The sequence below is a fragment of the Seriola aureovittata genome, chromosome 18 (assembly GCF_021018895.1).
Source record: "Seriola aureovittata isolate HTS-2021-v1 ecotype China chromosome 18, ASM2101889v1, whole genome shotgun sequence".
NCBI lineage: Eukaryota > Metazoa > Chordata > Actinopteri > Carangiformes > Carangidae > Seriola > Seriola aureovittata.
This window is the reverse complement of record NC_079381.1, coordinates 18,726,339-18,751,636: the sequence shown is the minus strand read 5'-3', so window position 1 is coordinate 18,751,636 and position 25,298 is coordinate 18,726,339. Positions and strand designations below refer to the sequence as shown.

Genomic DNA, 25,298 nt, shown 5'->3' with positions numbered 1-25,298 from the left:
TTAGGAGTTGGAATATTGTTTAAAGTCACTATGTAGGATTTGAGGATTTCTGACTTTGGCATCCATCATTATAGTAGTATCCAAGAAACAAACTGAGGCAGACAGCAATACATGCCACCACAGCCACAATAAGCAATTAAAACAGAGTTCTGTTTGAAAAGTGAAATTGCAACAGAGAAGATTTTTTTTCCCACACTATTTTATGCAACAAGACAGTATAGCCCTTCTGTATTAGTATTAAATGCTGAACTTAGATTTGAAACTGCAAGAAATGAACAGCCATGGTTCCACTTTCAAAATGTAAGGCCTTCAAAATGTAACCTTGGCAAGAGCAGTCACTGTGGAGGGCTCTGAATTCAGAAACTTCTTAAAGATGAGCTTACTAGTGAAGCCTTCACCCTTTATTGGTATGTTTTGAATGTTGGAGTCATGGCCTGTTCTTTTTGAATATACGGTGGATTACGGTATGTTTGAAATAAGAAGAGAAGGACCCTGTGGCATGAGAGGCACTTATAGTAGCTGGGTTAAGCATTCTGAAGAAAGAAAAATGAAGTAGCATTTAACTGGAAGACAGAAGAGTTTGTTAAAGCTGCTTAATTGATAGATTTCATCACTGGAACAAGCTGTAAACTGACATATTATCACTTTAAAAAGTTGCAAGGGCAAAATGTGTTAGCAAACAGATGCCGACATGTTGCGGACAAGGAGCAACATTAGCATTCATATGGAATTGTGTTTTTGTTTACCTGGGAAGTCTAATTTCAATATTCACTCTCCTTTTAAATATATCTTGATATACTATATCTGCTAGAGTCTCCACTATGTTCACCAGGATGTTGGTAATTTTTCAGCTCTTTTCTGCAAGAAGTGTACAGCATGTTAATCAATCAGTGGGTTCATCACTACAGTTGACCTCGAATGCCCCTAATACCCCATAATACTCAATCATCTGATCCATTGTTAAAAAAAAAAAATTGTCTAGAGCAGCTTAAAAAGGAAATTGTTAAACTTAAAGCTAAGGAAGTGATTGGTTCAAAATGGCGGCATTAAAGGGGCTATAAGTATGTTTTCTCTGCCACCAAACATGGTTTCTTCCCAGGAGTGAGTGGTGGTGATTGTTGACAAGAGCTTCAGCCATCATTGTGTCAGGCAGGCTGGGGCAAACCTGGTTAGCATGCTAACTTCAGTAGAAGACAACACCTGATAGAAACAAGAATTAACATTGGTGTTGCTTTCCACTGCTGGAGAAAGCTCATAGTGAGTAAAAGAATGAAGTTTGATGCTGAACTCACAACGTTTCTTCTAGACTGGTAAGTAAAGAGCTGTTAATGCTAACTTTAGCTACGTAGCAATAGCAAAACCTACAAATAGGTCCTTTAAGGGGAAACATAGGGAGACATGGAGTAATTACTGGCTACTGGGTAGATCAACTTTCAAATTTTTAACTTCCCTGGATATTTTAGCTATAGAACATGCAAATAAATAAATAAATAAAACGAGGGAATTACTTTAAAATGTGAGTCATGTCATCAGTGGCATGCTCAAGGAAACTGGACTGAAGTTCATCCAAAGCTTCATGAAATCCACAGGAAGAGGCTTAGTTGAAGGTGCAGGATGTCTGAAGTAGACTGTGCTTACTTGTAGAGGGATGAGAAGGGTAGGGCCTCAAAAAAACATGGATTTATGATCAGACACGCGGGCATCAATCATTCTAACTTCAGCCAGAGTTACAAGCTGCCCAAAGAAAGTTCAAAGACAAGTGTGAACCCATATCTGGACAATTTTTTTTTCTGATTGAGTCTTTACATTTCCTGAAAATCAGTCATGAGACAAAAATGAGAAGCAGCCGACAAAGATCTTAAATTTCCTAAGATCCGAATGCAATCATACTGTTGAAATACAGGTTCGGAAGATTCAGAAAATGCTGCTAAAAATGCACACTTCATTTTAGAGTAATCTGAATTAATGTAAAAAATAACTTGTGACTATAACAAGTAACCTTTATGAAAATAGGAAAACATCTCTACAGGAAAAACACAATTCAGTTTTTCCAATTAAAATCTGACAAATTGAAAAACCACACAATTTCCAACACCACATACATTTCCCTTTGTTAAATTGAGATATTAGAAAGGCACGCGCGCACACACACACACACACACACACACACACACACACGTCTGTTTGACTTGTGCTAAGGGTAAATTGGAAATAGTGTAAGTGTTTGATGGGTGCTTGTCCATATTTCATCTGCTGAGACTGTGTGTAGGTGTGATGTTTGTGCAGTGTGACTATGCTGTACACTAATAGCATATGGACATACATGGGACTGTGCTTAGCCTCAATATGTTTGTTGAACCGCTGCTTCAGTGACATTATTTTTGCTTTCAGCAACCCTCATGTCTTTCTTGATCCATCTATAGCTAAACTCAGTGCTCTGCACAGACTCGCCTTGTCAACAGTGACAATCCCACTGACTAGTTTGTTTTTTAGAGGAATGTAATTGGTTCAAACCAGCATTTATCTCTGCTCCTACCAGATCTGAGCTTCACCTGACAACGTTTGTCTGGGAATGGGATAATAGTGGTGCATACTGCTTTGCTAAAGATTAAAGGTGAGTCAATATGCTTTAATTATCTGGGAAGACTCAATTAATTAGGAGTAGCACTGCTAAACGTTGAACAATGAACCCTGTTGCTTATTTGTAGTACATATGCTTAGAATTAGCTGTCAAAACAGTTCTTGTACCTGCAGTCTATGCATCAGCTTTGCCTATAGGGACACTTCATTTCATTGATTTGGGCCCAGGGGTACATAGTCTACAAAATGTCAAGGAGCAAAGCCATGGCCTATGTTTTCTTTTCTGTTTTGTTCTCTCTCCTTTAAAATTGTTGTTTGTTTTTTAATTGCCAACTGATTTATGGAATGAAATATATTCTTAACCTTTGAACTTGAACCAATTTTCCTTGTAATGTCATATTTTTTAGCTTTAGGCTGCTGTGGTTTAAAGGTTAGAGAAGCTGGCTCGTGACCCAAGTGGCAGGACAAATCTCTCATTGCCATCACTCAGGTGCCCTTGAGCAACGCCCCTTACCCCACCTGCTGCTCAGCAAACACAAGGTCAGACTGTGGCTGTACTGGGCAGTTTACAGGTGTGTGTCAGGGCGTTCATGTGGAAGAGTGATTGGTTCTCCTGCTGCAGTACCATTTTCAATAACAAACACTAGTGTGAAGATAAATGTCATCAACATCACATTTATTCTCACAGTTTGTTTTTTCTACCTTGGATAAGTGTTATTTATATGCAAGTCACTAAAATAAAATTGTAACTGCTTGTCTTTGCCATATTTTGCCCTGGCTAAAATAACTCACAGTCGACACTTAGTACCACACACTCTGTTGTGTTTTAACACATAGTGACGTGACTGACATGTGTAAATGAGCGGAGGATTGCTGAGAACTGTGCTGTCACTCTCGCAGACTAAACCAGGAGCGAGCTGGCACAGCACATCTTCGCCTCTTATGTTCGTTTGATATTCTGATGAAACAATATATGCTTGCAAAAATCTCCACTGACCACTTAGCATGCAGGTGGTGCTGTCCTGCTGCACAGAGCTCAGCATAACAACCTATGTGGGATCTGAGTGACTGAGACTGTGGATTGTGTGCTGTTTTCCTGTGGATATTTGTTAAATAACCAAGTGCATGAGTTGGTTTGTGAATAGCAATGATTCTGTGATGCTTGTTTGCTTCACAAATAAGAATTTTGTCACCGAGGCTCTCTGCTAAATAAGCTGACCTCCACTCTTCCACTCACTTAACCCTTGGACCAAGTTATCACCAACTGAAGTTTAGGCATTTTTCTCTGCTGTGAAATATCTGAGGTTTGTCTCTACACAGCCTGAAAGTTTTTTTTGTTTGTTTGTTTTGTTTTGTTTTGTTTTTTGTTGTTTCCTTCTTCTATCCCACTGGCTGTTGTTGCTCACCTGTACTCCTGTCTTCACCATTCCAGGTAGAGCTGAGACTGATGCAACCGCCTTCTCCGAAGAGTTTGGCAAAGTACGCCTTCAGGCAAGATATCAGGAGCATCCATCATCTGTTAATGCCATACAGTTTTCAGGACTGCAGACTTTTCAACTTTTGAACGCCTTCTTGGAACTTCGGTAAACTCAGGGAAATCCAACACACAGTACGCTGTATATAGAGTATATACACAAGAGGATGATTTGTGTGTGTGTGGACGCCTCAGTGAAAACCGGGATTTGTTTGTATGTATTCATTATTTAAAAAAACATTTCTTTGATATAAAAAGTAAAGCTCCATACTGGAAGAGAACCCATAACCCATCTTACATCATGATTTATAAAATATAAGCACTGACTTCAGGAGACATTTTGGTCATTGGGTTAGTCCCTTGCGTGACTCAGTGGTGTGGGAAGAAAATGTTGTCCCAGCCGTGATTTGCCAACTTCTTATCGCTCATGGTGCAGTTTCGCTACTTTCTCCAGCCCTCCCACTCCCAATCCGCCACCCCTTCAAATGTCAGAGAACGCCTGCCTGCTGCATGGCGCTGCCTCCTGGGTAGCGTTTGTGTTTTTCATCTAAAACTAATAATAACGAGACAAGCCCTTGGAGGCGCTTTGTAATTTTTCTTCCCTTTCTCCCTTTTTCACAGATCACTACGTTTCTTTTTTATACGGCTGCACATAAAAACCCTATTATAGGCCAGTCAGGGAGTACTGCCATCTCTAATTTTCACTTGGATAGTGATTTTATTCCAGTTTTATGTCATGATATTTGCTACAAAGATTTTTCTGTTCAAGAGCCTGTGAAACTTATTACTTTACGTGACAGGGAAGCTGAAATCTACGACACTTGTTAAGTAAAGAATATTTCTGTGTAGGTTTCACATTTTTCCCCACCCTGTTTTTTCTGGTCCTGTCAAACTTGAAGACAAGCTTCTTTTTTTTGTGCGTTTCTTTATTCCTTGTGAAAACTGAAAATTTTGCAAACAAAATAAAATCAGCGAAGATAAGTCGTCCTTTCATCTTTGCAGTATTTGTGTTATTGGTCTCATTTTGTTTTTCAGAGCTCCAGTAAACAGTGAGTGAATGAGTGAGTGAGTGGTCGAATCATTTCAGGTGTCATGAAGGATCGTTGATGTGTTTGACACTGGGTCAGTTCATTTGTTGTGCTCCATACAGAATGCACCGGGAGTGGCAATAAGTTTTCATTATTATAGACATTGATTTTCAATACGTATGAATTCTCAAGTCCACTTGATATTAACTGCATCACCCCACAAAGGTTATTACCCGGACCACCGCAGTCAGCAAAATGTTTTGACAAGTGATGAGATTGAGTGGGTGGAATGAGCCGCTGATGGACAGACATGAAAGAGCTGGGAGGGAAAATGAAACACTGTTGATACAGTCTGTTTTCAATTTGTCCTTACTAGCAAGGTTTTCCGGATTATTTTAAGGTGTGAGTGAAAATCAATGATCTCATTGTGTATCAGGAGTCCAAATATCGAAAAGAGAGTGAAATTGGAAAAGCAATATTCTCTCTATGTAGCAAAGTCTCATGTGTGATGCAGTTAGCAATGACAACAAAACTAATGGTCCTCTGTAGTCAGTCCCAATGGGCCTGGAGTAGGCCAAACACATGAATCAAAAGCTATACTTGGTGCCCAGCTACTTCCTTGGAGTGTGAAGTACATCCTCACTTCATTACTCAAAGCCAATGACTCACATTCATTCATTATGTAGCCTACATTACAGGTTGATTATCTGAGGCATTAATAACACATGGAGCTTGATCCAAGTTAAATATGATTGATCAAGCAAGAGGGAAACAGTTTTTCCACATAATTTCCTCTTCATATACATGTACTCAAATGACATCATCATGAGTGGACACTATTACTAGATGGGCACTAGTGTCTGTGGAGATAGACATACACTGATAGAGGATACTAATTATGTCAGTAACCGGATCATGTGCTTTTCTCTTGATCTTTTGTTTTTCTTCACATCCCAGTGTGCACAGTAAAGCACAGCTGTACACAAGAGTGTGCAGAAACACGACCCCTCCCCCCCCCCCCGACACATTTTTTTTTAATGTAGTCCATGCAGGTTTGTAAGAGTCAGAAGAAAAGACAGAAAAGCCTCTGAGAGAAAAAAAAAAATGCACAAAGCAGAGCGCAGAGAGCAGATCTCAGAGCAGCTCGTCTGTCTTCATTGTGTCAGTTGGGAGAAGCAGGCCACCGGGCCACAGCACAAACATGCAATAGAGGTCATGTCGACAATGGTGGAAAAAAATCGTACCTATCCTGGATTTTTACCTACAGCTCACAGCTCCCTTGTTTGCTCTTGCTGTTTTTGTGTTGCTCTTTCTTTCTCTCTTGCCAGGCTGCTCTCACAAATATAAGCTAAGTGATGCAATAGGAAAACCTTTTAAGGCTCTTTTTTCTCTCTCTCTGTCTCTCTCTCTCTCTTCTCTTTGCCCCTCCACCTCGTATGCAGTTACACAGTAATGGACCTATTTTCCAGCTAGGAGCATATCTTACCTAATGTCCTATACAGGATTAATAAACAATTTATGACTATCAGTCTTCAAAAAGGCTGATAGGCAGGGGGGCGGGGGGGGGGGGGGGGGGGTGGTGTTCTTCCAGGATGTGAGTACTGAAATGTCTGTTTTCAAGTGAAATAATTAAAGTTTATCAGTGCGTATTAGGTGCTCATTAAAAAAAAAGACATGCCTATTAATGTTTACAATATCTTTCCAGTTTGGTTTCATTATCTACTCAGAGTCTCATTTGTATATGTATATATCTTGTTACGCTGAAGTAAATCAGCAGGTGGTGTTACATTTACAAATATATCACCAATTAGCTCAGCAAATGCTCTCTATTAGAAGATAAATGCTCTGAAATTGGATGTGGAGCTACTCCAGAGATAAAAGTGCAAGCTGTATGTGCAAATAGTTTATGAAGTGTTCTGTAGTTTCAGAGCCAACAGGGCACGCTCCTGTATAATTCATAGTTTCCAAAGATTCATATCTGTGAAATAGCCATATTATTGACACTCTTTAATACAGCCTCAGACCTGGAGATAACAGGGATGTGGTAGGAAACTCCTGGAAAGGGAGCAGAGATTAAATCTCTCGTTGACAATCCCTGTGCAACTTTTACATACAATCTGCTGACTGGCCCCACGCCAAGACTTCTCAGAGAATTGGGCAGAATTTGAGAGCGGTGAAAATATTTGGTGGCAGAGATGTGTTGTCTGTGAGTCTCTAGGTGTGTGCAGCGTGATGAATGTGATCCTCACATTCCTGGAGGATGATTTTGCGACGGGGCTCCCTCTTTCCCCGGCCATCTGCTGTTCTATTCCGTCTCTCATCTATATGGATAACAAGACATGCATTAGAATAACTAATACAACAGGCCTCATATGGTGCGGGTGCACTAACAAGGTGCTACAGATTGCAAGGATCCTCTTCGAGATTGTGCTCTGCTGAGGTTTAACGCCATACCAGGGGCTATGGGGCAACAGTAGCATTACCTGATTTCATGAAATAAGGGTTTATTGCATTGTATGTAGTCTTATGGGAGGTCATACATAACATGCTCTGGCCTAAAGATGTGTCTTTTTGCCTGCAAATAGATCGTGTTTGACCTGTTTTTCCAAACAGTAAATATATCAAGCTTTTCAAGCGGTTTACTGTACTGTCAACATCTGCAGGTGGAGAGCAAACTATTGAAGAGGAAGGCAAAGTCCAATCCATAAGAGGAGGTTGTGGTGTAACAGAGGAGAAGATAAATGGAGAAATAAAGGGATGGAGTGGGGCAGTTCCACTCTCCAGTGGAGCATCCAGTGGTGAAATAAAATTGGGGGCCGGGCCTGGGCTGGAAGAAGAAATCCCTCAGGATGAGCTCTATGCTAAAATGGAGAGATCTGAAGTGTTCTCGTCCTGAGGGGAAAGACTGTCCACATCCAGATGTTGAGTGCAGCGCTGATGATTGATGCCTGGAGGGACCGTGGTCACTGTAAATCTGCACACACACACACACACACACACACACACACACACACACACACACACACACACTTAATGTGCTTGTGTGTTAGTCAGGGATTCTCACTAAATATTTCAAAGGGCCAAGAGAGAAAACAAAGGGAAAATGGATATCAGAATCTGGAGCAGGAGTCCCAGAAGAGACACCGAAAGGAGCCCCCTTCTCCCAGTTACAACAGAAATAAAATCGTTTGATCTCTTCCGCTTCTGCTTCTATTGTTATCTGCTGTAAACTTCCACCCTCCCAACCACGCTGACTGTAGCACTGTGAAACTGTGGAGGCCAACAAATATGTGCAGATAAATAGGCAGAGCAAATATGTTTGCAACCTGCAAAATACTTGATATCACCAGGGACGCACTGTTAATTTGTAGCATTTTTATACACCTTCCCACTTTAATTAGCATTATGGAGAACAACCCCCCACCACCACCACCACATCTAAGTCGCACACCTGACTTTGCCTGGCTTCTCAAAGCATTTCTAATTACCATCAATATCCACTTCATTCTTCTCAACAGGAAACTTGTTTAGTCAGTCCAATTAGTTAAATAAATGTGTGGTGGTTTCATTATGGCCCAATGGCAACTAGAGATGTGCATGGTGCAGTCTGGATGTTGGTTATAGAAGAGCGGCAGCTGGATGGATATCCACATTTTGTTCCACACGACAAAACTGTTTTTAAAAAACACCTTTTTTTTTTTTTCTTTTTTTTTACCCGTACAAAATCGATCCATGCTGGCTGAACCTTCCTGAGACTGAGTCAGAAGTCTGAATGAATTATTTAATTAAAAATTATACCTGCTTAATCCGGTATTGGCTGCATGTTCTCTGGCAGTTTTCAATTTCAGCACTGCCCAGGTTAGAGCACACTTTCTGTTACCATATGTCCCAAAATGAAAATAAATAAATAAAAAAATAGACGCTCCACAGGCCATTTATCAACAAGGGGAGATGATGTTTTGACAAAGCCTGTTTTGATTAAACACTTCATCTGTATTGGCTGCATAATCTGAACCACAGCAAACCAGTCACAGTCGCTTGATCGATACGACACCCTGGATATTGACCAGGTCTTTAGCTTAGACCACTTCCTAATGGGTCAGGACACCAGTGTTTGCTGTACCTCGCAGAGTGGGTTGTCCATTCTTGATACCAAACATCCTTATCAGTTTCTGGTCACACACACTCTCACAAAAAAAAACAAAAAACAAAAAAAAACCCTCACATCAGAGCTGCATCCTCTTAAGCTGGTGATTTTCTTATCACCACATTGCACAAACCGAGCCATTCATTAGCATTGATTTCCCTTTGAAGGACCATAAAATGGTCCTCTGTCCACCCTTTCTCTATCTCTTATTCCTGTTTTCCTCCTTGTTCTACCCTAACCTTCCCTGTGCTGTCTCTCCCCTGGCTCTGGAGGGATTCCTCCTCCTGGACGCTATACAGTAGGTGAACTCTTGTTAATTGCTCACAGCAGTTGGAGGTTATCAGCTGGCCGGCAGTGAAGGTCTGAATAATAAGCTGAGCTGAACAAGGCCCAGGTGGAAAACAATTAATACAGGAAAGAAGCTGCTGCTTTCATACCGGGGAGGATGAAGAGGCAGGAGGAGAGATTAGATGATGTGGTTGCAGGTTTAGGGGTGACTCATAAATAGGGTAAATAGGAGCGAAGGCAGTTGCTTGGCTGATTAGGCGCTGTATATAAAAGGTTGCCCTGAGCATGCTTCTGGCTGCCCTTTTCATGGTGATTCTCGCATTTCCATAATGCCACTTTCTGATGGTGGAGTGTCTGAGGTTGACAAACACACACACACACACACACACCCTCTCTCAGACACCACACCCACATCCTAACTATACACCAGGCTCAAAGTTTGATCTGTGTTGGACAGCACATCAATGAATGTATTGATTTTTTTCCTGCGCCATGTTTTTCCAAATGACCTTGGCTTCGCAGACAGAATTTCTGCAGAACTGAACCCATGAATCCACCTGCATGGCTCAGTTCTCATCATTTGGAATCCTCACCGGACTTGTGTGTGTGTGTGTGTGTGTGTGTGTGTGTGTTTCAATTCCTTATTTTAAAAGTAAGAGTCATATCAATCGCAGCATCCCTGTGGAACATAGAATAAATACTCATAGATGGATTTGTGAAATTTAAGTGAAGTGAAATTGTGCAGTCAAGAGGAGTGTTTCCCTCTATTTTCAGATGTACCCCCTCTTTCAAACATATGCACGCACACACACACACATACACACTCTTCTTCCATCAAGTCACCACTGTTCATCCTCCACTTTATTGCCTGCAGGCACTCTAACTTGGGAGTCTGAACTTATTATGCTTCTCCCTTCTCTGAATTTTTGGTGCACTCAGCTTGCGAATGGAGGGGGAATGAGCTCATTCCACCTGCGTCAGCACGAGGAATGGTTATGCTGCTGCAGACGGCTCGGTGAGGAAAGTGTAATGAGGAAGCACAGAGGGTTTTTTTTTTCCTTTTTGTCGTAGAGGTGGCCCCCCGCGCTCGGGATCGGCTTCTCCCTCTCAAGCAGTCAGGCGTGACGTGATTTAAGCCTCCAGCCGCCGCAGGTGAACTCCACGAGAACAGATTTATGAAAATGTTTAACTTTTCCTGTAAGACTGCTCCAGGCTCTCTGTCCTCTCTCAAAACCAATCAACCAAAACGCTCCATTTGTCTCTCTTTGTCTCTCCTCTTATCCTCCCTTCTTCTCTCTCCCCCTCTCCTTTACTGTGTCTCTCCATTTTTACGCGTTATCACACCTTTGTCCTCTTTTCCAAGAACTACGGAAATAGGGATGACAAATCTTTCTTCTCAGCAGGGATTGCTGGAGGGATTTCTTCATTGATGGTGGCTGATTCTTTCATGCTGTGGTCAGGGAAAGGCAATACTCTTATATTCTGCTTTCTCTTTCTGGGCAAGCGTTGGGCTTAAACTCGAACCCGTGGTTTTGGATTTGAACCCTGTGCTCATGTTGCTAAACAAACATAAATACTCTACTTTTTCTCTTTTCTAGAGAGCAGAAAAGAAAGAGAGAACATGACAGTTCAGTTCAGTTTGCTGATGAATGGCCTTATGTGCTCCGGCAGTTGCAACATAGAGGGCAAAAAAAAAGATAGAAAAAAAAAAGAAGAACATCGAGGAAGAGAATGGAAAGGAGATGACAAGATATGGTGTTTGTCTGATCCTTGAAAGGGGAGAGGTTTCATTACCTGAGGGACTTCAGCGGGGGGATGTCTTGGCGGTGGTGTATTTTTTTCACGCTGCTTGTCAGAGTTGCAGCGCTGCTACATAGACTTCTATGTTTTTAGTCACTCGGGGATTTCAGTGGCACCAGCAGGAGCCAGACAGCCCAAGAATCAGCTGTGATGGATGGCTATGTCTGTCCGAGAGGATGGAGGGGTCACGGGGGTTCACAGCGGTGATGGAGACACTTCCCTGCTCGGCCCCCATGACTTCTTTAATTAACCTCTTTGGGAGGACCACTCTCTTTCTTTGGAGATAATCACAGCCTGGAAAGTCCCTTCATTAGGACTTATCTGGCCTCTATGTGTCCACTAGTGTCCACAGTTTCTTTCTCTACTTCCTGTACCTCCCGTTCAGTGCAGTAATGGCACTGCCACACAGGGAGAGGAGACAACAGGAGTGGGAGCCAGCGGAGTACCTAGCCCTTCAGAGTTTTCATCCTTGGTTTCCATGTTCACACACCTCACTCAAGTCTTTGTTTTCTGCTCTCTATTCATCTCTCTAATTCTCCCTGCTAGAATTCGTTTTATTTCACAGCGAGGAAACTTCATTGATCCCACCGAGAGACAATTGCGGTTTAATGGCAAATTAGGCAAGGCACCTCTTGCCAGATCCCTTTATACCTGTCCTCGTCTCATCTCTCATTTTCTCCTCGCCGCTCTTACTGTAGACCTTGTGGCCTCATTATATACAAACACACAAGAAGCAAAGACAGAAATAAAAATCATCCTATTTTTCACATTAGACTTCTAAAGGACAAACAGGCCTCAGTACTCCTTAGAGGAAGCGTACCCCTCTGAGTGATGCCCCAGAACAAGCAGATCAAACGCCTCTCTTCTGGCTTCTCGACTTTCTTCCTATCTCTCTATTTTGGTTTCCTTCTTTCATGTTAGGGAACAGTGGCTTAAGTGGCTCTATTGGAGTTCTGTGATGGGCTCTCAAATGAAGCCTGGGTGAACTTGGGAAATAAATTGGTTTGTTCTGAAGCCTGTGGCCCCTGTGGCGCCCCCTGCTGTTGCCTCTCCGATCTGTGCCATGTCCGATGAAAGAAGAGGGTGGGGACACAAGGCTGGCAGGGAAGAGGTCAAGAAGAGGAAAAAAAAGGGGGGGGGGGGGCTGGGGGGGGCAGGCGGGGTGGGATGAGTCATGCAGCTTGCTGTGCTGGAGAATTTACATTTCATTTCAGTCGATGAGAGTTTTATACATGCTAAATGAACACCCTACATTCTATTTATTCACAGTGGAAGGGGGGGGGGGGGTGAAGAGGAGAGAGATGCATGGACCCACAGCTCCCCCATGTGGATATCCTGCACAAAACCACCTTTTTTTTATAGTAAATCCAGAGCTTGAATTAAGTGACTTTTTAATTTAATTTAACTGACTTCTATCACCACACACGCCATCAAAGCCCTAATACTGAATATTTCGACCATTCAACAAATTTTGCTGCCACTCTGAAATCATTTTTCTTCACAAACCTGTTTTCCCTTGGTCCCAATTTTACACCATTATTTTTGTTTCACATGCCAATAAAATTCCAAGCATGCGGCATCAGTTTGGTTTGTTCTTGCATCAACAACGCAGCTATGAATTATTCATGTTTCTTTAATATTCCTGTTTATCTGTATCTTCTTCATTCTCATGCAGGCTTGCAGAGTCCTTGGGTTTTCTGCGTAGCTTATCTGAAAAGGACATGTTGCTTTACTCATTGTGTGTGATGATGTGTGTGGGATGTGTGTACCCACACCCATACATCACCGCGTTTGCATGTAATTGTTGTATTGCCTTTGCACAGAATATCCGCAAATCAGAGAGGCTGGTCTTATGTATCTAAAAAAGGGAGAATACAGAGCTTTTTATGTCAGCTCTGTATTTTTGCATATTGTGCTGTAAACAAACACACATCTGTCTTGTCCAGGTGCTGAAGTGTTAAACACCACTCAAAGCTAGTACGTCCTCTTCCTGTAACAGATGGACATCAGTTATATCACTCTGCAACACGTGTCCTTCAAACTTTCATATAACATAAATGGCATCTTTGAAATGCACTTAAGTTCACAACTGCCTGTAGTGACTAAAGAGCTTGTAACGGTTTAGCTGCTGAAGGTTTGTCAAGGTTGTAATGCTTTTTCCACATGAATAATACAGTATACAATGTGGTCCAAAAGTCAGAGACTACTTCTCCATTCATGGGGAAAGAGGGACCCTTTGTTATCATGTAAATTTTATCTGCTCCATAACAGGAGCCCATTATTAATCTTACAAAACATGCATAATTTTAAAGTAAAAAGTCTCAAGGGACATTTACTGGTTTACAGGTAGTGGTGGAGGAACTCCCACCCCCCCAACCCCCCAAACCCCACCCCACCCCGCATATAATTGTGTTTCTTTCTGACTTCCTTAAAATTCAGTAGCCAATGCAGAAGAGTGTGTAAGTTGTAACATTTCCTGCTACAAAGGTGGCAAAACATCAAAATGACCATAAAGCGCTTTACGTTATTACAGTAAAAAATAATTATTCCACACTATATATTCCATGGGTAATCTCTTTTGTTTGCCAAAAAGCCATTCACATATAATATGTGATGCTATAAAGTGACATAGCATATTTTTAGAAATCAAACTCCCTGTTAGACCTCTTATGAGCTCAAAAAAGGAGAGATATTCAAACAGACAGATTTGGGAGGGGTAATGCTGCATAAAAACTAACTGTCAGCAGCAGTCACAGATATACAGCATATCTAAATCCACTGTATTTAATCATGTTTTGCAGCTCTGACACTCCAAATAGAAGTAATGTGTCATTTTCTGTTATGAACTTCTGAAATATTGCCATCATTTCCAAGTTATGTTTCTACGCAACTCTTATAGAATTAGTAAAGGTATCAAGCTATTCAACCAGACAACCGAGTCTCTCTAAAGACTTTGGGGTTTTGAGGTCTTGTGTTCGATCCTCAGGATCTGCAGTGTATTTTGGTTATAACCCAAAGTAAACATACAGAGTGCTCCTCTTACTTCTTGATATAGGAAAATCTAAGACGGATATTTCCTTGAGAATCCAACTGGAGGAGTAAGAGGCCAGTGAGAAGTGTTGAGGTCAGTAGCTAGTGTAAAGGAAAGATACTCCAAGAAATGAAGGTCAAGCATGTCTGCCCATGATGTTAGAGGATCACTCTGAGGTTTTGAAGCCTTTTGTCTTAATCCTCAGGTGCTGCAGGTGGATTTTTGAAGTCCAACGTAAACACTCAAAGGGTCAAATGTCTTTTTAGTGCTTATGGCTTTAAGTTTGTAGGTTCGATCTTTGGTGAATTTGAAAGTCCAACAACCAGATGAAAGAGTGAAGGACTTTAAGAAATGACGCTCAAGTGTCTCTGATCACATAGCTCATGGTATTAGAGGACTGTGTGAAAGGTTTGGGGTTGTATGCTCAATCCTTAAGAGACTCAGTGCATTTTGAAGTCGAACACTCAAAGTAAAGACTAAGAAGCGAACAGAGAGAAGCTCACACTGCAAAAGGGAGCGCGCAGGGCCAATGTAGGCCGGCGCTTTGCCTGTCGTGCTGTGTATATCCTCACTCACAGTGTGTAATACAGTCACATTCTACATTACTATGAAATTAAAAAGTCCTCCACCATCAAGTTGTTGCAGGAGATTAGCCACTCATTATTTTCTGACACTTAACCTAAAAACTCTGGAGGTCACCTTCTGCAGCAGGATTGCACCACGCCCCCATGTCCCCTTCACACTCAGAGCTTTATAAGATGATTGTGTGTTTTGTATGTATCATTTTAATCTGAGAAGTAATTACAACTGTCATTTAATGTAGTGAAGTCAAATGAAATGTAGTGTAGCTGTATAGAGTAGCATAAAATTAACATACTATTTTTTAAGTGCCGAGTGCTTAAAAAAATGTTCATTCCACCACTGAATTCAGTCGCATATAGCATCGGCACAATATAAATAATATGTGATATATTAGATATAGTGAGATAAAATGTGATATAGCTTTATGATTTATCACAGCAGTGTAGTCTACTTCCACAACTGAAGAACATCCTCATAAAACAGTGGTGTTGTCTCCTGATTTCATGAATCCACAGCTTTACGTTGCCGTCACAAAACGTGGGGGGGGAGGAAAGTTGTTCATACGGCTAAAAACACCAAAGCCGATTATGACCCCGGGCAGGAGGCAGGGCAGCGGAGGTGAACGGCCAATTCTGATTGGTCACCGGCGTGTCAGGAAGTCTAAACAACCAATTGAACGGCGCAGATACTTATCGCCGCCTTTGACCGTCCGACCTACAGTACCTGTCAACACAATGCACTCCTTCTTTGGAAGGTAATGACTTTCCAGTGTTTTTCCCTCTCATAAAGCAGCTGTTTAACCGGGGCTGAAGTTGTTATAAAAATGACAGCACACCCATTATCCCGGAAGAAAGACTAAGCGGTTTTATGAATGAAGTTCAGCACAGTTTGTCCCGCTTTTTATCAACACCAGCCGGACTCTGGGAATGACATTTGTTGCCACTAACAGGATGGAGTGGCTGTTCCAGCGATGTTATAAAGAGGCTGTCTCCCACTCTGTCTTTCGGTCGGTGCTGCTCATGTCATGTGTGGTAAGAGCTGCTGTGATTATTATGTGGACTTGTATGACATGGAAACTTTGAGAAAAGTCTTAAGTAACCCATAACAAGAAGGCTCTGGAGTCGGGGATGACAAATTGTTATTGATTGTATTCAGTCTAACATCATTTGTGTTGGATTTACGTGCATCTATGTCTAGCTGCGATGCTGTGCTGTGCTGTGCAGAGAAGTAGGACAGATTATAAATTGGTCTCTGCGTCCAAGCCAAAGCCCATACTCATTTATCTCTGACAGACAGCGCCAAATAATAAGAGGATAAATACTGGATCCAATCCAACACAAACATGGAAATCCTTTCAGGGGGTAGGAGATAATTAAATTGAGTTATAACATCCCCTCATCCAGACGTAAAATGACATGAACAAACCACATGTCCAAATAATTTAATACAGATGCAAACATCACCCAGCAAACACGCTCTTAAAGTCTGTTAGGTGACTTTGACATGTCAGCACTTTGAGATGTTCTTGTCCCTTAATGCTCCCACTCCCCATCCTCCTCTTCTCCAGTTCCTGGTACTGTCTGTTTCCATGTACCCCGGGTTGTGGTCCATTGGCGTTCATCTCCATTCAGCCTTGACAGGGAGCTATGTACCAGGCCACCACTCTGTCCTCCTCCTCAACAGTCCCAACGAACAGGCAGCCAAGGACATCGGCAGGTGCGACACCATATCAATCAATCATATCAGGTTACATGTTACAGTTTTTAAAAAAAGTAAGCACTAGAAACACAGGGTTTCATTTTTTGATTCAGAACAAGGAATGGTTTGACATTTAAAAAAAAAAAAAAAAAAGGTGCTATATGCAAGTTTTGTTATCGCTGCATAAACAACATTAACGTTAACAGCTGTTAGCTTACCTGTCTATGAGAAACGCTGCACGTTCAGCATCAAAAACTTACTTCTGTTACTTGCAAAGAGCTGCAGTGGTGGAACTCTACTCCAATGTTAACTGTTGTTGTCTTGTACTGAAGTTAGCATGCTAACCAGCTAGCCCCAGACCAACCCCCTCATCTTGTCATTTTTTGATAGCGAGTCACTGTAGCATCCACTCTTCCCGGAAGCAGTAGCGCTGCCCAGATGGCATATTATAACCTCTTGTATTGTAAACACAACAATGGCTGAAGCTCTTGGCAAACAATCATCACCAACCACCTGTTCCTGGCAATAAACCATGTTTGGAGGCAGAAAAAACAAAAAACATACATATAGTGCCTTTGAGAGAGAGTTAGATGAGAAGATCAATACCGCTCTCATGTCTGTACAATTAATACGTAGCTACAGCCAGCAGCTTGTTAGCTTAGCACAAAAATCTGGAAACAGGGGAAACAGGTGGTCTGACTTTGTCAAAAAAGTGTTGAGAAAAACAAAACAAAAAAAAATCAGCACATCTAAAGCTCACTGATGAACAAATTTAATCTGTACAACAACCAAAGTATAAGATCAACAAATTGTGGTTTAATGATTAAGTTCTAGGACACAGTGCAGGCTTTATACTCAGGGTTTGTGTAGGCCTACACATTGAGAAAACAAGATAAAAATGTAGTTTCAGGAGTTGCTGCTCAGGCTGGAGTCAAGGTACTCGTTTCCCCCCTGCTTCTAGTCTTTGAGCTGCCTAAGCTACGATAACCGGTTGCTGGTTCTATAGCTGTATATTTGCCAGAGAAATGAATGGTATTAATCTAGTCCTCTAACTCTTGGAAAGAAAGTAAATAAGTGTCTTTATCAAAATGTAGAACCTTTCCTTTAATCTGGATGCTAATTAAATTCTTTTGCTATGGTATGCAACTTGTGGTTTGCAAATTAGTTTAAGTGGCTTAAACAATTCAGAGTCATACACAGTCAGTCATACACAAGTGGCTTTTCTTTATAGAGAAGAGATACAATCTCGTCAAAGCCACTACTGGTAGAGCGCTGTGTTTGCACTCTCATGTCCTTTGTTGGCATTTTAGCTGCATGTAAATGAGCTCCATCTATTTACCACATGTCAAGACAGAAAGTAGCTACAGAGTGGGTGCCAGATATGTAAATCACCCCCTCTAGAGCCCCTGGTTTGAGGAAGGGGCATGGTGATAAACTGTAATATCAGCTGAGCAGCAGCAGAAAGCAAAGTTTACTATCTTTTTCAGAATTTAATGCACTGAAGCATTTTCCTGCAGCTCGTTTGAAGAGCACCGTAATGAAGGGCTCCGTTTCATGTTGTAATTGATAAACAGCTGGTGGTTTGCAAGTGTTTAATTTTTCTTTCCTCTCTTCCCATGTCTGCCCCCTCCGTTCCCATCTACGCTCCCCACCATTCTGTCTTCTTTTCCAGGGCAATCATGGAGAGGCGATTGGCAGCCAGTATTAACATTCTCTCCAGGACCTCCACAATGTAAATCATATTTGACCTCCATCTTTAACACAACTTTTTACCTAGCTGACGCACAACCACAAAACACCAGCTTAGTTAAAATGTCTCTCACATATGCAGACACTTGCACGAATACAGTGCATTCATAAAGTATTCACACCTCTTCACTCTATATAATGTTAAAAGGGAAAAACTAAAAGATCACATTACTCAGACCCTTTTCTGTGACACCCTCGTAATTTAGCTTAGGTGCCTCCCATTTCTCTTGATCATCTTTGAGATGTTTGTACACTTTGACTGGAGTCCACCTGTGGTAAATTTAGTTGAGTGGACATAATTTGGAAAGGCACACGCCTCTCTATATAAGTTCTCACAGCTGACAAGGCAGATCAGAGCAAAAGCCAAGCCAAGAGGTTGTTGGAACTGCCTACAGAGCTCTGGGCTTCATGGCAGAGTGGCTAGATCGAAGCCTCTCAGTGAAAGACACATTAAAGCTGCTCATAGTTTGCAAAAAAAAAAAGAAAAAAAGCACCTAAAAAAGGAATCTGAGACTGTGAGAAACAAGTGATATTGGCCTCAATTCTCAGCATCATGTCTGCAGGAAATCATCACTTGCCCAACACCGTCCCAACGGTGAAGCATGGTGGTAGCAGCATCATGCTGTGGGCGTGTTTTTCAATGGCAGAGACAGGGAGACTGGTCAGGGTTGAGGAAAAGCTGATCGGAGAAAAGTACAGAGAAATCCTTAACGAAACCAGGTCCAGAGTGCTCAGGACCTCAGGCTGGGACGATGGCTCATGACTTTAAGCACACAGCCAACACAACGCAGGGAGTGGCCTAGGGACAACTCTGAATGTTCTTGCGTGGCCAAGGCCAGAGTCCTGACTTGAACCGAATTGAACTTCTCTAGAGAGACCTGAAAATGGCTGCCCACCTACGGTTCCCATCCAACCTGACGGCGCTTGATATGCTCCGCAGAGAAGAATGACAGAAAATCCCCCAAATCCAGGTGTGGAAGGCCTGTTGCATCACACCCAAGAAGTTGCCAAAAGGTGCTAAGTATTTCAGTTAAGTACAAAGTAAAGGGTCTGAATACCGATGTCAGCATGATAGTTCAGTTTTTCCTTTTTAATAAAAGTTGCAAAACTCTCTAAACATCTGTCTCTGCTTTGTCATTATGGGATACTGAGTGTAGTTTGTTGAGGTAAAATATGTATTTAAACTAACATAAGGCTGCAACATAAAATTTGGAGAAAAAAAGTGAAGGGGTCTGAATACTTTCTGAATTCACTGCATGTCTTTTTTATCCTCGCTACTGCACAGCTGGTTACCGGGGAAACCACAAGGTGAATGGGGCTGTGTCTGAATGCTTTTATCAGTTTTCCCAATCATTATAAACTGAACGACAGTTGGCCTTCAAAGGGGCCATGTGTTTGTATGCATGGATTAGCTTTCCTGTAAATGCATAACCACAGAAGGGACAAGAAGTATAAACTCAGGCTGTGAAGTCTAAAGGTTAACTGAAGAGGAAAGGCATCATTAAAGCTGTTAACCAAACAGAGGTTTAGCCTAAAAATAGTGGATGTGATTGATTAGTTTAGGAGTGAGGGGATGGAGGTAGTCAGGGGTTTGTGCGTGAGTGCAAGTGTGTAGTGGGTACGTCTCAGTTACATACATTTCAACATTTATTTGGCCGTTTGTCATGGAACATGCTTTAATATAGCTTCTTAGTTTGTGTTGTGCTGTCTTTCACAGTCAACAACAAAAAAAACAGTGTTTTGCACTTGACACCATAAAAGCTTGCCAGGAGCAATTTGATGATAACACTTGTAAATCAGTGGCCATAATAAGTGGTTGGGGGAAGGTTTGATTGTTGAGTTCTTTCAGAAAATACTGTTTTTCTTGAAATGTTTTTTTTTTCTCCTTTTACAAAATTTAAAGGCTCTGCAGGATGTTACACGCACTGCTATTTTTAGTCCTTAGCAATCTACAATACAAGGAACAGTTATAACGTCTTGTCTTCTCTGGTGTTTTAGGTACTATTGGAAAGGCGAAATCCAGGATGCAAGTGAGATTCTGATGGTAAGCTTCCTGAGGAAGTCACTTTGTCATCAACATCTCTACAGGCATGTTGAAAGAGAAGGCAGATGTGTAAAATGAGATGTCATTGTTGTTGCAGCTGGTGAAAACAAAAACCTCCAGGATCCAGCAAGTCATAGATTTTGTGAGGTGAGGTTTTTGCTTTTATGGAATATATGGTTGTATCAGTATTGTCATTGCAAAATGTACCTCAAATTAATGTTTCAGACTTAATGCTTAAGCTGTGTCTGCTCCTCTAGACACGCATTAAAAAGGGTTCATAGTGGTTATTTTCAATTTGGGCCGCATTGTGTGCTTAAAATTTCATTACTTCACTCTAGGGGCTTAACAAAGAGGACCTCTAGTTTTCCCATAGCCCTGGGATCAAACACTTGGAGCTTTTTTATTCATAAAAAGCATATTTTTTTATGTAGCGATGTTATTCAGATAGAAGGATAAAGATTTAGTTGCTTTAGCGTGAAAATGATTTTTAAGCAGATACAAAAGAAAATAGAAAGTAATGATAATTAGAGTTTTTTTATAGAATTGCAGAAGTTGGTGGATGTGATGTACTATGTTCTATATCAGTATTTCTACAGCCTTCTAAACACAATTTGTAATATCAGATGATCTTAGATGTGCTGCATGAAAATTACCATCAGGAATTAATGCTTATTTTTTCCTTTTTCTGCCACTGGCACAACTCAGCATTCGAGCATTAAACTTGCTGATCTATCAGCTACTTAAAACAGCATCTTCTACTGTTATATATGCAGATTTTTGGCAATGGTTCATGAAAACATTGAATGAAGAGTTTCTTTGCAGTGTCAGTATTATTCTGTTAAAGGTTGTGTTGTGAGGCATTTTTTGATTCAACAAGTAGAACTTGTTTTTCGGCTTTGTGGTGCACTGATAAGCCCAACTCCAAAACAAACTACCGCTGGAAAGCTACGTGTTTAGTCAGTTATTAAGCATCAAATGCCATAATGGCAAAAAACTAGGAAAAAAGAAACAGGTTGAAAAGGACTGGAACCAAAACAGATATGCTAAAGTGTTTATCTATATGAACAAAATTGGTTTTATGCGACTTGTTTGTGTGGGTGCCTTCAAGGTCTGTCCACCCCTATGCAAACCCAGAAGTCCTCAGCTTCCCAGTGGAGGACGGTAGTTTGGCTTACATGAAATGGATGGATGAAGCCCTTCCAGATGACTGATACATCATTAAAAATCAGAGCCGGTGCCAGCATGGACTGCAGCCGAGGAGGAAACTGAGCCATGTGCACATGCTGTTGTGTGCTGAAGGCTTTGGATCGAAGGGTTCAGAAAACACTCTGTTGAACAAAAAGTTCAATACGTGACATTTACATTATTCTGTTGCTCTGACCTTTTCACTGTAAACTCCACAATGTACTGTGGAGATTTGATTTCAGTCTTTTAAAAAAGCGTTATGCCACAGCCACAGGAAATACTTGTTTCTGATTTGCTGCCAGCTGTCAGCTAATATCATGTAATGGGACAAGTGTGAAATAGTTCCAGTCGACTGTGACAGTATATTATTAGTTCATTTTCACTGGTAAAACTGATGCAACATGGATTAAACTGACCACAAACTAACTGTTAAGTGGTTGACGATCTGTATCATGCATTCTTTGCCTCCACATCATTATGCATTATTGCTTATATATTGATGCACTTCTTATACAGGTAACCCTATCCTCTAATAGGCTACTGTATAAAGTAATCCTTTGTGTCTTGAGTATTTGCATGTGATGAACATGCTCTTTGTTTTTGCAATTACTTAAGATGACATCACTCTTCCTGCAGCTTTAACTTAGTAATCATATGGGCTGGAACATATTGATGTCATGACTCTAATGATAAACCATTTAAACTAATGCTATGGTTATCAGTAGAGTCAGAAAGACTTTGATCCCTCACAGGGAAATTTATTTGTTACAATTGCACAAAACAGAGTTAGGAATCCAAGTCATGAACTTGCTGTAACTGACCATGACATTGCTCACTCATAAATATTACATTATACTACTAAATTTACTGTTATGAACTGGAGAGTCACAAGATTTTTAAATGCTGTTTTCAAAAACGCTGCGTCCTCACAAAAAGAAACCTGATCAGCAACACTCAGAGGAACAGGATGCCGGAGCAATCTACATGTACCTACCGATCAATACTTGATTGATTTGTCAGGCTGTAGAAGAGGGACACAAACACGTGTGCACACGTGGTGTTTACATTCCCTTCATTGGTGTGAGGGAAGCAGTTAATGACAGACCTGTGCTAAAAAAAAAGCAATATTGGTGAATTTCAGTCCTGCTCTGCTTCAGATTATCTCGTCTTTTACTACTAAAACATTCACAAGCATCATATATAACCTCAATTAAAGCTACACAGATCTACTGAGGATAAATTAAACAGAAATGACTGATAAGTATTTGGCACTAAGCATGACTGTTTTAGGAGCGCCTCTCCTCCTCACCTCCTCTGCCTCTCACATGTATTACTAAAGACAAATTATAAAAATGGTTTTCATTGTTGGGTTTGCATATGAAAGAACTGCTACTGATCAGAGCTCGTCTTCCATCCTTGATCTGATAGTCCTGCCAAATTAAATAAGAAAAAATAACTAACCAATCAGGTCTTGAGAGCAATTCAGTTCATGTTTGCCTTTACAAATATGAACTGGAGATATGGCACGTGACCACAGATTTAGCACATACATTTTCCAATATGAATATAATGGATGTGCCTCTAAATGTTCAGTTCAGTTTAATAATTATTGTCAATGACAACAAATGCTACTAGGTATACGATGCTATATTGGTGGTCACAGAGACCTTTTCAGCCATGCATGCTTACCTCATTAAACAAAAACACGCTCTAAGCCTCAGTCTGCACAAACAGTTTCCGGCATGAGGCCCCAACAAAGAAACTGCAGACATGGGTTAGTTGGGTGTTGTGTCTGTGGAGCCAAAATAATCCTCCCCATCAGGTCCAGAGATCAGGCTATTTGGTTGCCGTGCGCATGAGTGTGTGTGTCTCTTCACTGCATAAACACACACCTGTGCTGAATTTGATTTGTATGCATGAGTAATATGCATACAAATAATTAGTAGAAGGTACAAGTAATTATGGCTGTCTAGATACAAGTAAGTTCATATTGCAAAAACTGAAACGTTATCCTGCAATATGATTCAATGTTCACTAGATGGTGGTGTTTCAATACACATGGAAACTGTGAATCACATGTCAATCATATTGATTTGTCATTTTTTAGCTTAAATACTAAAAACAAAAATACAATCTGTTCATTTCACTGCTCAACATAATTCTTCCAGGTTGCTTTCCTTTTGTTTTCTCTTACGTCTCTTGCTACCACTCCTCTAGTAAGTCATTTTAACAGTGCCTGAGCAGTTTTTTCCTCTTTCCTCCACCACCACCAAAACAAGTACTGTACAGTGCTTATGTGATATTTGGGTAACAGAGGGTGGAGACAAATGTCATAACTGTCACTCGACACATGATTTGTGCCTTAGCAACATTCAAACAAAATCAAGTTCAAACTGAAGATAGATTCCAATTAGTGCACAGTGTGTCTCTCATATATTGGTATATTATTGCCAAGTACTATCAACCTCACTGAGCACTGGTTACTCTACATCTGATACATAATTAGTTTTCACTCGAATGAAACAATTTCTGTGAAGAAGCTCTATAAAGTATACTCAGTCAAAACCTAATTGGTTATGGTAACTTGAGAAAAACCCAAGACTTTATATTTCCGTATGATTATTCAAGTTGTGTAAACACCATAGTCATATGGCAGGCTGTTTTTCTTCCTGGGTTTCATTAGATTCTCCATGGGTTGCAGAGGTAGGAACAAGATAATTAAGGATAAGCTGTAAGAAACAGACACAGATAACATTCTCCCACTGAGCAATTCAATAAACTGAGGATGTTACACACGCACACACACACACACACACACACTGACACTTGATCTAGAGAGGCAAGGAAAGTGAGCCAGCATATAGTTTTGTGAAATTGTGTGTATTTGCTGTGATTACCACAACAACTTATAAACAGCACCATCATGAAAAGTCTAAAGCTTAAAGCAGTGAGGTCAATGACATTTTATATATTAAATCCATTCTATACTGTACATATGAACCCTGTGCACAACTCCAAAAAGTCTCATCTATTTGTACTCCCACTACAATGTATTCAAGTACTGGTTTAGAGTCATATTGCTTCTTATACACTGTAATTAATGGTTTTGTCAGTGTTAATAAATCATGTACTAATGCTTTATAGATCATTTGTCAGCCTTTAATAAGAAAACCCTTTGGGTTGCCAGGTTATGGGAAATCCTCCTGCAGCATCAAGCTTGATTTTTCTTTTTAGCTCTTTAATATATTAAGATTGTTTGACCACTTACCTTCTAGAAAAGAGCTACAGGGCATCGGGACCAAAGCCCATCCGTTTTCAACAACTTATTAACATTTACAACTGCTGCTGTGATGGATTACTCTATGGGCCCTTTATTAATGGATTTATTAACATTTATAATAATTGCAGGTGACTAAAAGTTTTGATGAATGCTCACTAGAAAGTGAGAAACCCACAACCCTTAATTAATGACAGACTAACATCTGTTTATTTACATCACATCGGTTTGTTTTACAAACTACTATTCAGTGTCCAGTTCTTGTCCAGCATTGGAATCCAATAGCACTGACATTCAGCACACCACGGCGCCTGGCTTTTTCCGGTTTACACTGAATTGCTTTTACAGAAATAGTCCTGCCAGGTTTGGGTCAAGAGGTGCAGCAAGGAGTCAAAGCATTTCAAAAGGCTATTGG

At 40.9% G+C, this 25,298-nt stretch overlaps 1 protein-coding gene across 1 annotated transcript; it reads left to right on the top strand.

Annotated features, from left to right (window-relative positions):
• The first annotated feature begins 15,653 nt into the window (after positions 1-15,653).
• Positions 15,654-22,056, top strand: zgc:63972 (protein CutA homolog). The gene is made up of 6 exons (XM_056402743.1): positions 15,654-15,961; positions 16,498-16,646; positions 18,301-18,360; positions 20,376-20,421; positions 20,519-20,568; positions 21,530-22,056. The coding sequence occupies exons 1-6, from the start codon at positions 15,857-15,859 to the stop codon at positions 21,630-21,632; spliced, it is 513 nt and encodes a 170-aa protein (XP_056258718.1). The 5' UTR covers positions 15,654-15,856; the 3' UTR covers positions 21,633-22,056.
• Positions 22,057-25,298: the final 3,242 nt, after the last annotated feature.